This window comes from Cebus imitator, unplaced genomic scaffold (assembly GCF_001604975.1).
Source record: "Cebus imitator isolate Cc_AM_T3 unplaced genomic scaffold, Cebus_imitator-1.0 Scaffold163, whole genome shotgun sequence".
NCBI classification, from domain to species: domain Eukaryota; kingdom Metazoa; phylum Chordata; class Mammalia; order Primates; family Cebidae; genus Cebus; species Cebus imitator.
In genome coordinates this window covers 5,231,373-5,244,647 of record NW_016107478.1, presented here as the reverse complement: position 1 = coordinate 5,244,647, position 13,275 = coordinate 5,231,373, and the positions used below count along the sequence as shown (strand labels likewise).

The window sequence follows — 13,275 nt, the reverse complement described above, 5'->3', positions numbered from 1 at the left end:
TTTTTTTTTTTTTTTTTCTTGAAATGTCTTTGGACCAACTGTTGGACTTGATTCTTTCCTGCAGTGGGCCCTCTTTGACTGTGATAACTTCAACACTTATTGAATGTGAGCTGTTTGTAGGCTTACTTTGCTGGGCACAGTGAATTCCAGGATTGACAAGGCCTAGTCCCTTCCTTTAGGGCTCATGCTTTAAAGAAAACAATACTGCCATGTGGGCACTCCAGTCAAATATCATTCTGGGAGCAACTGTCTTACTGAGACCCATAAAGTCCTAGACATTTTTAACAATCAGAAACTAACCTTCACATAATACGTACTGTAAAATTTTGTCGCTGAGAGGTCATAGACCATGCAGTAGAATACACGGCCACTCCCTGGCAGATAACGTCTTATGAGTCCTAGATAGGAAGCTTTGGCTGATACCTAGACAAGGTTAGATCTCTGTTATATGGTCCCATAGTCCTTCCCATTCATAGCTGTTATGGTATTTTCAGTTATTTATTTGACATTTGAGGTTAAGAATCATGGATGTCCTGGCCAACTCTGTGTCTAGCATAGTTCTAACATAGTTCCTGGCATACAGGAGATGCTCAGTAATATTTGTTGAATGTAACTGGCACCTCCAATTATCTAAAGAGCTCATAGAAACTTACTTTCAGGGATACCTGAATATCTATTCTATAGAAGAGGCAAATAAAGAAATGATTTTGAGCTCATCAGAGAATGTGCTGCTTTTAAAAATCATACAGTATATTTGTAGAAATGCACAACTGATGGCCTGTAATAAAGCCAGGCCCTTCATTAATTAATGTCTGGATCAGGAAAATCCCCTTCCCATGTTCTGTCAGGTAGAGCCTCTAATAGGGTAGCTCTGTGATGTTTTAAAAGGTTCCAGCACTGCCAGTGGCAGCGGGGTGGCAACAGCTCTCATCTCCTAAATTGGACCAGATGAAACAAATTCCTGCCAACAGGCCTTCTAAGAAACCCTACCAGCTGCAGTAAATGGGTTCCATAAAACAACTGCCTATTCAGTACTCAGTGTACTGAGCTAGGGACCAAAGCTTCATGAATTCCTATCCCCAGAAACTGTCCTTGCAAGAAAAGAGGAAGGAAGACTTATGATTCAGATCTGGAACAGAGACATTTGATTGGCAGTGTTTGGGTCATGTGCCCTTGCAGCAAAGATAGCCTGGTAAAGCAAATAGTTGGCATTCTCCTCTGCCATAGTGAGAGGTGGACCATCTCATGAGCTGGGGAACCTTTTGGACAGGTGAGTGCACATGCAAAAGTTGGTGATCAAAATAAAGACATATGTCCACTATTTCTTCTCTGTACTAAACTTTTTGAAAATAGGTATTATTAAGTAGTTCAGAATAGTGTAATTTGGAGCCAAAGCTTGTATGAGAGTCACAGAGCCAAAAAAAAAGAAAAGAAAAAAGAAAATAATATGACCTTTAGACAAAGTTACATACATCTGAAATGAATCAATTCCAGGTACTGTACAAGATCGCTAGGAAACAGTAGGGAACAAAACAGACTTGACCTCTTAGAGCAGACTACTAGGGAAGTCAGACTTGAAAAAAATAAGGAAATAGAGATGTGACTGCAAGTTGAAGGAGCTCTATTAAGGAAAATAACAAGGCACTATGAATAAGTGTATCAATCAGGGGTGTGCAAGAGGCAGACATGAGGGCCGATGATGCACACCTCTTCTCAACTCCTCATTCAGCAATGCACAGTGGTAGTCTGAAATCAGCCATGGTGGGAGTATTCACACCAGGGAAATCAGTAGGGCAATAAATTAGGGCTTTATCTTGTGGAGCTGATTGTTAAAGATTTACCAGTATACCGCTGAAAGAAACCCAATTTAGATGGGTAGAGGTTGGGCAATGTCATGGACTGTCCCTCTAGGGAACTTGGTGTTTAACTTGAGATAATGGAAAACAGGAAAAACTTCACAGGGGAAGCAATAGTCCACCTGGATCTGGAGGAACAAATACCTTTGGCTGTTAGTGAGTAAATGTATCAAATCAGTTTCATAAAATCAATGACTATAACATCTCACTCTATTGTTTTTCAACTATTATTTAAAATTACAATAGTCAGTTAGGCAGACTATCTTAATAATTATGTACATTCACATGCCAGACTGTCAGTAAATAATTACTCCCAAACATTTCTGGGTTTTCAGATATAAGGAGCAGAATCAAGGTTAATGCAGGATATTCAGCTGGTTCAGGATTTCCTCCAAGGGAACTAGATTCCCTTGGTATGGGGATCTGGTGGAATCTTCCTTGCTTTGCTTGTGGCAATGAGCAGTTTAGAAATTTCATTTGCCATCAGTAATTATCTGAGTTGAAGAAAAGTAAAATCAAGCAGCTAAAGTAAATTACTACGATTACTTATTTTCTGTCTCAACCTAGAAAAAAAAGTTATAAAGATAGATTAAGAATTTTGGCCATTGTTGTAGACAGATTGGTTGGTGCCTCTTGGAAAAGAAATGGTAGAGCTCACTCCGACGGACCAGGTTTGAGTTAAGCTATGAAATGTCTGCATGCAACCTCATGACCAGGTTCCCAAGACTGAGAAGGCCTTCTTGGATGGGCTCTCTGGTTTCACAGTGTGTAGCAAAGTTGAGAGATGTAGTAGGAAAGCATGCAGCTGCTTTGAGTGGATCATCCTTTCATAGCCTTCTCCCTTTCCCCTCCAATCAGCACTCCACCTCAACACTCCAGCACACAGCCAGAAGTAAACAGGAGTCTGTTTGAGATTTTGAAGATGGCACTAAGGACAACCAATGGCAAACTCAACATAGACAATCTCAATCTGAGTTTTCGAAAAGAAGATCGCTCGTTCTCTGGCTGCCTCCCTCCACCTAAGGTAACCAAAATTCAATTTCAGATTTGTTCCTCTATAAAGGATACTTCAGGGCATTGGGTCTATAGTAATAAGGCACAGGGCTGATCTGTATTCTGCCTGTGGATTACATTACGCAATTGTTTGTTTTCTTTGCCTGAGAAAAACAACGCAGAAAAGAAAAACAAGGCTGACAAATTGTGAAATGTACAGGAATTGTGAAGTGGATCCAGAAATTACTTATATTGGGTTTTGTTTTATGTTAATAATAGAGAATATGACAACATCCAAATAACATTTCATAATGGAAAGCAACTATTTTTTCAAGGCCAAGTGTTTATTTCTCACACTCTTTCCTGGCTTCCAATGAGAACAGCATGTGGTGTGTCCCATTCCTTAGGAAAACCAAATTTTAGGGCCCGATGTAATTTACTGCCGATACAGGTTATCGTGCTGTTTTGGAGCATTAATTAGTAGTGCAGATGTGCTTCATGGAAGAGAATTCAGAACCATATTAATTCATGGAACTTCTGCAGCCAAATATACTCCATCATAAGGTTACTTTGGATACAGATAAAATAATCATTACCACCACAACTGTAACTCTATTAGCAACACCTCATCACCACTACACTTTTACTAAGTGCCAAGCGTTGTGCTAAACGCTTTGCTTACATTATCTCATGTAACACTTACTATGTTAATTCTGTACAAAATGCTACAAAATCTAGGTAACCCTTATAATACCCACTTCATATATTTTTAAAACTAGTCTCAAAGAGGCCAATTGAATCACCCAAGAGTCACAGCAAACAACTGGCATGGCCAGGATTCAAAGTTAAGAAGAGTTATGAAAACTGAGAGCCAGAAATGGCACTTCATTAGATAAAGGATATCTGGATGAGTCCGTTATGTCCAATACACAAGAGTTAGAATTCCAGAAGTTTAGAAAGAGTTGGAAATTGTAGCCTAAAAACTTCCTGTTAGAAAGATTGGAAAATATCTTTCATCTAGGTATACAGAAGTTAGAATTGAGGGAGTCATAGAATTTAAAAGAACGGTGATGTTTACTAAGGAGCAAGCACATGATATGCTGAAAATGGGTTATTATTCTAGGACAAAAGCATTTTTCTTTCAACTTCCATATTTAAAATCAACTATGCAAAGGCAAAACTGTGTGTGTGTGTGTGTGTGTGTGTGTGTGTGTGTGTGTGTGTGTGTTTGAATATTATACATGCAAGCATATTTCATGAGGAGAGAGATAGAGCATTGCAGGGGAGTCCACACATCACATATGGCCTTTACTTGCTTGTGAGAAGATCTACAGAAATAGACTCTTAGTCTAAAAATTCTTAGCAGCAATTTTTTTCTTAGATTAGAAACCACATAACCCAATGGTGAAGCTTGAATATTCTCAGATGATACTCATAGAATGAAACATAAACAACTTGAAAATCAGAGTATATTTACCAAACCTCTATGAGTCTCAGATTTTCCACTGGCAAATCTGGGTCCCAAATATCTACCTCCTGTGTCTATCTGAGGATTAAATAAAATAAATATGTGAAAGCGTTTAGCATATTATCTGATTTACGAGGCCCTCACTAAATATGCTTCCTTTCCTTCTTACATTAAAAAAAAAAAAAAATCAGTGTTTGGTGAGAGTCTTACTTACAAACAGCCTAAGAAAGGAGAATATTCCCACAGTCAAGTGATGATGGCCCCATTGAGGTCTGGTTTTCAGGGCAGACCTTGAATCTTGAATGTTCTTCTCCTGATAACCGGCCCTGAAAGCTTAACTTTGTGGTTCAAATCCAAGGAAATGGGGTACATTTTCCTTGAAGCTGGTCTGCCTTTCGTGAGCCATCTGGCATCTCTTAAGACATCTGGAACTCACTCAGAGTATAATACAGTTCTGTGAGGCATGTTAAATAGAAATCTGTTTCCCCAGAACATGAGGCAAATTGAGGCCCAAGGAACATTGGAAGCAAAAAGCAGCCTCTGTCACACCTCAATTTCCTTACTCCTGAACACGGGACTTCAGAGTGGACCAGGAAAGGTTATGTCTGAGTTAAAAGGATTTTTTTTTTTGGGGGGGGGAGGGGGAGAGGGTTGTTTTGACCAGTAGCTCTGAATTTTCTTTGGGTACAGGAGAGAAAATCATAGAATATGAAAGCTATCCACTCTCTCTCTTGGAAGATTAAAAAAAAAATTTTTAAGCACATCCACACAGCCACCATTTCAGAGGGTTCACAGGTTATCTGTAACTCCCAAGATAAATAAATTCAGTCTTAAAGGATTTCTGTGGGTCTTGTCACTAAAATCAGTGGAATTTGACCATTCATAAAGATCAGTATAGAAGCGTACCAAGTATCCGTCATCTTCATTCTGTGCACTTGCTCATCCTATTCCTCTAGCATACCTTCAACGCAATGATGGTTTCTGTCAGGACTGCTGAAGCAATGTAGATACACATTCATTTATTTTTAGCTTCCCTGACCATTACCCAAGTCAGGTATAGTTTCAATAGAGTTGTAGAACCTAAGACATTCCATGCATGCAGGCTCAGTTTAACCCTTTTATACCCAATCCATATTCTTCACCATTTGAACTCATTCTCTTTCTGCTTCACAGTACAAACCCTTTCCAAACTGCTCCCAAACCTGTCTCCCAGAAGAAGCTAGCTATGTTCTAGCTAGCTCCTTCTGTTTTATTTACTCTTTCATCTTCATTTTCATGTAGCTTCTTCATTATTACTCGGAAGGAGTCCCCTTACTGACAAAGCCTGGGTTGGTGAATGTGAAGTTCATTATTGTGGCAAGTCTCTAGCTAGGACATGTATTTAAGCTGACCAGGACCTAAAGACCTCCTTCTGTAGTTTTTCAGGTTGTTTTTTCATATTTAGTATTTTTTATAACTGTACACTCTGCCTTAAAAGTAGAAAAAAAGATTTTTACTAACTTTGAGTCTTTCTCCCCTTTCAATGAAACAGCCACCTTTCTAATAAATATGACCTATTTAATCCATTCTTGCATTTGACATAATAATCACTCAGTGCGTTCTGGGCACTGTGACAGGCACTGGGGACAACAGACTTTTATGGTTTGGGATCCTGAATTCTCCAGGAGCTCAGGAGAAAGGCAATGTTTTAAACACGTCATCACAATTCTATGTGATAGGCAGTAACTTTGAACACAGAGAAGGAACACCAACGTGTCCTCACCTGAAAGTTCTCCAAAGGAGGTGATGTAAACACTGACTCTTAAAGAACGGGCAAGTTTGGCCAAGAATGGGGAGAGAGGGGGCCTGGCATGGTGGCTCACGCCTGTAATCCCAGCACTTTGGGAGGCTGAGGCAGGCAGATCACGAGGTCAAGAGATTGAGACCATTCTGGCCAACATATGGTGAAACACTGTCTCGACTAAAAATAAAAAAATTAGCTGGGCATGGTGGTGCACAACTGTAGTCCCAGCTACTCGGGAAGCTGAGGCAGGAGAATTGCTTGAACCTAGGAGGCCGAGGTTGCATGCGCCAAGATCCTGCTACTGCACTCCCGACTGGGTGACAGAGTGAGATTCCATCTCAAAAACAAAACAAAAAACAAAAACAAACAAAAAATGGGGGGACAGGGGAAGAGATGGGAAAAGTGTTCTGGATAAAAGTCTCAATGTGCAAGCACTGACATGAGAGCATGGCTAAATCAGGGAACTATCTGTCCTGCTCAAGTCAACTTTAGAATGGAATGTAGGAGCCAGTTTATTAAGGGTCTTTCTAAGAAGTGTGAATTTTATCCTAAAGATCCAAAGGAATCATCGAAGGATATTAAACAAATAAATAATATGATCAGATTCAATGGGAAAAAAGAGCATTCCAATCGAATTTGGAAAATTGATTAGAAGCAGGCAAAAACAGGGGCAGAGAGATCTTTTAGAAGACTGTTCCAATAATCCAGGCAAGAAATTATGAGGGTTTAAGCCAAGGCAGGAACAGGAGGGATGGAGACACCAATGAGGTAGAAAAGAAAGTCTCAATGACTAATTGGATGTGGGCCCTGACTGAAGAGAAATCGAGAATGACTTCCAAGGTTCTGCCTTTGGCAACTTGATGGATAGTGGTGCCGTTCTCTGAAATAGGAAACAGAAAAGGAGTAAATTGTGAGAGGTAGACAAAGGAGTGATGAGTTCAGTTTTGAACATGTTGATCTTGTAGAGAGGTGAAAACTGAATAGTGATTTAAAACTTTTAAATATGGAGTGGAATTCATAGTAGTTAAGATTAACCAATGATGTATTGGCAAGTGAGAATAGAAGAAGGCTGGGGAGAGCACTCTTTGCCAAGGAGTAGGTAAACAAAGAGAAGCCAACGAAGAAAATTCAAAACAATCGAAGGAGACATGAGAGTGCTCAAAAACACAAAACAAAACAAAGAGAGTTTGGAGAAGGATGGCATGATAGGTCATGTCCCATACTGCAACGAGAGCGTCCATAAATAAGATTGAAAAGTATTAAGTAAATTTGAAATCATGGAGGTTGTTAGTAACTTGGTAAACAGAGTTTAAACAGAATGAAGGGATAAAATGCAAATGAAGCTACCTGTGGGAAAAGAGGGAGCTGAGACAGTGCACACTGCTCTTTCAAGGACCATTTTGGGGAAATGAATATTTATTTCACGTTATCTTTAATAACAGATATTTTACTTCTATTAAAAACATTTCCCTATTAAACAGAAGAAATTACATAGAAACATTTTCTTACCAAGGGTCATCATTATGAATATTGACGTTTTAAAGGATTTTAATAATAATCGTGATTAACATGGAATTGCTGTGATTTTCTGGTAGAGGTTTCTGTTGCACCTCTGTAACTGGCAGCAGTCAGTTCTTAGAAGCTATCAATCAGTCTGCTTCTAGGAACCCTGATGTACTATTTCTAACATGCTGTTCATTTTAGCCTAAGGCAAAACTCAATGTTGCCAGAAGTAAGTGATCTGTTTTTAGAATAATCTCTTAATATTGATGTTTAAAAATACGTCAATATGTTCTAATCATGAAGATAGTGCAGCACTTATTTATAGAGTAAAATGACATAGTGTGACCAATCTGACTCTTGAACTTTATTTTTTGCTAGCCTCCACTCCTGCACACTTCACTCTTCAGTGAATTCAGCTCATGCATTCATGCCCTCATTTACCCATATATACATTTATTCAATAATTATTGAACCTTTATTTTTCAATACTGTGCTAGGCAATGGTGTAAGAAAATGAATGAAACCCAGTCCCAGCCCTGAGTAAGCTACTGCCTTGTAGAAATGCTCAACAAATAACAGATAATTGCTGCCCAGCCTTAAAAGGTATATGATAGCAGAATGGATAACGTCAAAATACATGCTGCTTCTGAAAAGCACCGTGCTCTGTCTCACCCATTATTTACACATGGTTTTCCTCTGCCTGGAATGCCCCCAAGTCCTTATTCTTCTAGCAAACTCTATTCATTGTTTTATGTTTCAAATCAATCTTTTTTTTTCCTCTTTTAAGCTTCCCTGAAATTTCTCCTCTATACATAGGAATATGCAAGTTTCAAACCCAGATTGGTTGTCTTTCTTTTCATAAAGACAAATGAAGATGAGCTTTTTGTTGTCATTTTAAAATGTCATTTTTATGATTATTCAGGTATGGTGAGACCAACAGATCAGGAGATGAGATGATTGCTACCGAAAAGATAGTTTGTTTCTCATGGTTGCTGAGAGGAGAGGGCACGCCACATCACACAGAGCCAGAGGAAGTGCCAGGTTCTGTCAGAAGGCAGAGAGAGTGAGGGGAATGTGGGCATGAGACTCTTTTGTTGGTTTCTGGGAAGGAATGAACAGAGCAGGATAAGCAGGCTTAGGATAGGCTAGCTTGCATAACCAGCAGGCTCTGTACCTGGCCCCAGGGGGATTACAGCAGGGAAATAGTGGCTCTGTGAGAGCATCCATAAAGGAGATGGTTGAGGTATGGGCTTTGGATAAGTTGCTTAGCTGATGAAAGGCACACTTTAAGAAGGGCAGACTCTCCAGGGTCAACAAAGCCCCACAAAGGTTGAAGCATCAATATAAATGACAGGCTTAATACAGGCACTAGACAGAATTTCCTCAAAATAATAACAATGACTAAAAATAAAAGTCAAATATCTCTTGTCTGAAGTATTTTGGAGCAGAAGTGGTTTGGGTTTTGAATTTTTTGTTGGATTTTGGATAGTTACATATACATAATGAGATATCTTGGGGACAGAACTTCAAATCTAAACACAAAATTCATTTATGTTTCATATACCACTTATACACATAGCCTGGAATAATTTTATATAATAATTGTAACAATTTTGTGCATGAAACGAGGTTTGTGTTAAGTACTAATGTGTGGAATTCTGCACTTGTGGTGTCCTGTCAGCATTCAAAAAGTTTCAGATTTTGGATTTTTGGATTAAGGATGTTCAACTGTAGTTATATTTGGACTAAATAGCTATTTAATAACTGCTATTATTTATTTATATATTTATTTACTTGCATAGTTATTATTAGGAATGTCTAATTTAATGTAAATAGTCCAAACACTAAACTCTACATTTCTTTTTCACTTTCTTCTCCCCTTCCTTCCTTCCTTGATGCCCCCTACCTCTCTCTCTCCCTCCCTTGTTTCCTCTCTTCTTCCTGCTTTCATTCCTCTATTTCACTTCTCTACTCTCCCCTCTTCTCTCTTCTTTCCTCTCTCTCCCTCTGTTTCCTCTCTCCTCCCTCTGTCTTTTCTTCATTTCATCAAATATTAATCAACTGCCTACTAAGAGCCTGGCACTACTCTAAATGCTAATTTTATCATCAATCCTCACAGAGTCCTGGGAAGTAGAAAGTACTAGTCTCGTTTAGTAAATGAAGTTGGAGGACATAAAAAGGTTAAGTAACTTCCCAAGGTCAGAGAGATCACAGGCAGCAGATGTGGTGTTCAAATAAGATTTGCTTGATTCTATTGCTATATGTTTAACCATTGTTCTAAATACACAACAAAAGTTACCACACCCTAAAAGTTTGAAATATTTGAGTCTAAATGTCACTTACCCACCAACCTGAGAACTGAACTAGTGTGTTCTAGTTCAGGACAAGATTTCAAATATATTATGAACTTCAGAAACTTCAATGACACCTCATTCATTCATTCAACAAATATTTATCTGAACATCTGCTTTCTAGACTAAGTTCCATAACTTATTAGCTATGTGACATTAAGAAAATACTTAATCTCTCCAAGTCTTTGTTTCCTCATATATAAAATGTATATAGTAATATTAATCCCGCTACTACAACAAGCTTGTTTTCCAAATCAAAATGGATGATACAAAAACATTTAGCAATTTATCTGCATAATGAAGTACGTATAATTCATAGGCATTGACTATCCATTCCGTGGCTGATAAAAACGTAAGTTCAGAATTTCAAAACACAGTGACTTCTGAGTAATGAAGTATACTTCTGTGACGACTGAATAAAAACTTGCTGGTAGGTATTTAGTTGGACATTCCTGCCCTAAATGATATCCTGAAGGATCTCTCAATGTTAGAAAGTACTCCTGGATAGTAATTCTTTGTCAAAATCATATAGCTACTAATTATGAGAAAAACTTAAATACTAATTTATTCTATTGAAACATCAATTTTGTTTTTTAACTTGCAGGTCAGGGCTATATGTGGGAAGCATGGATTATATCTGCCCCTGAGCCTGCTGGAAACATTGCTTAGCCATCAAGATTTGGGCTACCAAAATGAAATAAAGTAAGTGAACTTCTATTAAGAACTGAATATTTGTATCTACCACCCCTTCCCAAATGATATGATGAAGCTTCAACCCCAAATATGATGGCATTTTGAGACTGTCTTTGGGAGGTGATTAAGTTTACATTAAGTCATAAAGGTAAAACCCCTATGATGAAATTATTGTCTTTGTAACTAGAGGAACAGATATGAGAGCGTCCTGTCTCTGCCATAAGAGGATACAAAAGGTAGACATCTGTAAGACAGGAAGAGGGCCCTCACCAAGAACTTAACCTGCCAGCAACTTCATCTTGGATTTTCTAGACTCCTACCTAGTGATGATATTTTGTGATAGCAGCCCGAACATTATATTCACTCTGTCTTCTGTTAGGATACCAAACACATAGGTCTGTTTAGAGTAGGAGCTCTATGTGTGAAACAATCAATTTCATTGCTTGATAGAGTTAAGAATGTTTGCTTTTACTGAGATCAAAGGGTCTTCTTGTCATAGAAAAAGCAGGAAACTTCCACTTACAACCTACAACTATCAGGGACTAGATTTACCATTCCCCCTTGAACAACTAGAAATAGGACAAAATATATGAAGATTCTCAGACATGGAACAGCAAGCAGCACAAAACAATGACTTCTGGGAGAAGAAAAACAAAGCAAGTAAGCCTTATTGCATAGGAAGCGGGAATTCAAGAAGAGCCCAGCATTCTCCCTGAGTTAAAGGGACAGCGTTTCGAGTTCAAGGAGGTCAAAAAGGCTAAAATGCAGTACAGAGGAGTATAGAAGCAAGAAATCCCCAGGGAGTCCTCACTGGAGATTTCCAAGAGTTACCCCAAAATCTTCATGTGAGTGCTGGCTGATGCATTCGTTTGAGGCAACTACCCAAGGCCAGAGAAAGTAACATCCTAACAAAATGAGGTAGAAATATTATTAGATCTTACATGGGATTGGGAATACTTCATGTTTCCACAGCTGGTGAGGAAAATTTCATAACACATGTGGTATTGAGTAGAAACCTTAAAAACGCACAGCATTGTAATGATGGGGCCAAATTATCCCAGACAAACTCAACAAATCTTAAAACTCTAACAAAGCTTGAAAATGATCAAAATGTTTTTGAGCAATTTAATTACATCTAAAAACAAGGCCCCCCAATCTCAAAGGAACAGAAAATATTGAACAATCAACAATATAAACAACACAATTTCTAAAATGTATTCAAAAATTGCAAAGCACAAAAAGAAGCAGGAAAAGTAGGACCTATTATTCAGAAAAAAAAAACAATTATTAGAAGCAGATTTCTAAACAACACTACAATACAATTAGTAAACAAGCATGTTAATGGGGCACTTATAAATATACTTCACATGTTCAAGAAGGCATAGGAAAACATGAGCATAATGAAAGACATGGAAGATTTAAAAAATCCAAATAGAACTTCTGAAGATAAAAAATACATGTAATAATGTGAAAAACACTAAACAAACAGTTCACAAGAGAGGGACATTCTACACAATGCCTAGCCAGTGCTCCACAAAATTATGAAGGTCATTAAAAATGAGAAAGGGGCCGGGCGCGGTGGCTCACGCCTATAATCCCAGCACTTTGGGAGGCCGAGGCGGGTGGATCACGAGGTCAAGAGATCAAGACCATCCTGGTCAACAAGGCGAAACCCCGTCTCTACTAAAACTACAAAAAATTAGCTGGGCATGGTGGCACGTGCCTGTAATCCCAGCTACTCAGGAGGCTGAGGCAGGAGAATTGCCTGAACCCAGGAGGCGGAGGTTGCGGTGAGCCGAGATCGCGCCATTGCACTCCAGCCTGGGTAACAAGGGCGAAACTCCGTCTCAAAAAAAAAAAAAAAAAAAAAAAAAAAAAATGAGAAAGTTCTGAGAAACTGCCCCAGCCAGCAAGAACATAAGAAGACATGAAGACTCAATGTAATGGTTTAGCCTGGAGGGAATCTGAAACAGAAAGGGAATATTAGGTAAAAACTAAGGATATTGGAATTTTGGACTTCAGTTAATCATAATGTGTCAATATTTGTCCATTAATTGTAGCAATAGTATCATACTAATGTAAGATACTGACAAAAAACGAAACCAAGTATGAAGTATGTGGAATTCTCTGTACTATCTTTAATGTTTTTCTGTAAAATCTAAAACTACTCTAAAAAATAAGGTTTATTTAAAAAATACAGTACCTAAAGGAAAAAATGATGGAAGCAATGGAATATAAAACACACAGTAACAAATAAGTGGGCTTGATGACATAGATATAGACAATATCTACAATAAAACTCAGTGTGAAAAAATTAAAGAAAAACCAGGAGAGCATCATTGAGCCTGTGACACCAGCAACCTAATACATGGGAAATCGGAGTCTCAGAAAAGGAAGAGAGGAAAGAAGGGAATGTTGAACAAATAATACCTGCAAGATTTTCAAATTTGGAGAAAACTGTAAAGACATGGACCCAAGGATCTCGATGAACTTCAGACACAAGAAATTTGAAATAACCCATGCAAAAGTTCATTGTAATCAAATTGCTTAACTCAGTGGTAAAGAAAAAACCTTAAAAGCACACAGAGAAAAAGACAAATGACAGTAGTCTTCCCTTTTCTGTAGTTT

At 38.3% G+C, this 13,275-nt stretch overlaps 1 protein-coding gene across 1 annotated transcript in view; it reads left to right on the top strand.

Annotated features, from left to right (window-relative positions):
* The window catches only part of CUNH1orf87 (chromosome unknown C1orf87 homolog), an 82,041-nt gene that overhangs the window by 36,162 nt on the left and 32,604 nt on the right, over positions 1-13,275 (top strand). Inside the window, exons 7-8 of the mRNA XM_017544030.2 lie at positions 2,715-2,880; positions 10,559-10,656. Of these exons, the coding sequence (XP_017399519.1) occupies positions 2,715-2,880; positions 10,559-10,656 (264 nt within the window). The remainder of the gene's footprint in view (positions 1-2,714; positions 2,881-10,558; positions 10,657-13,275) is intronic.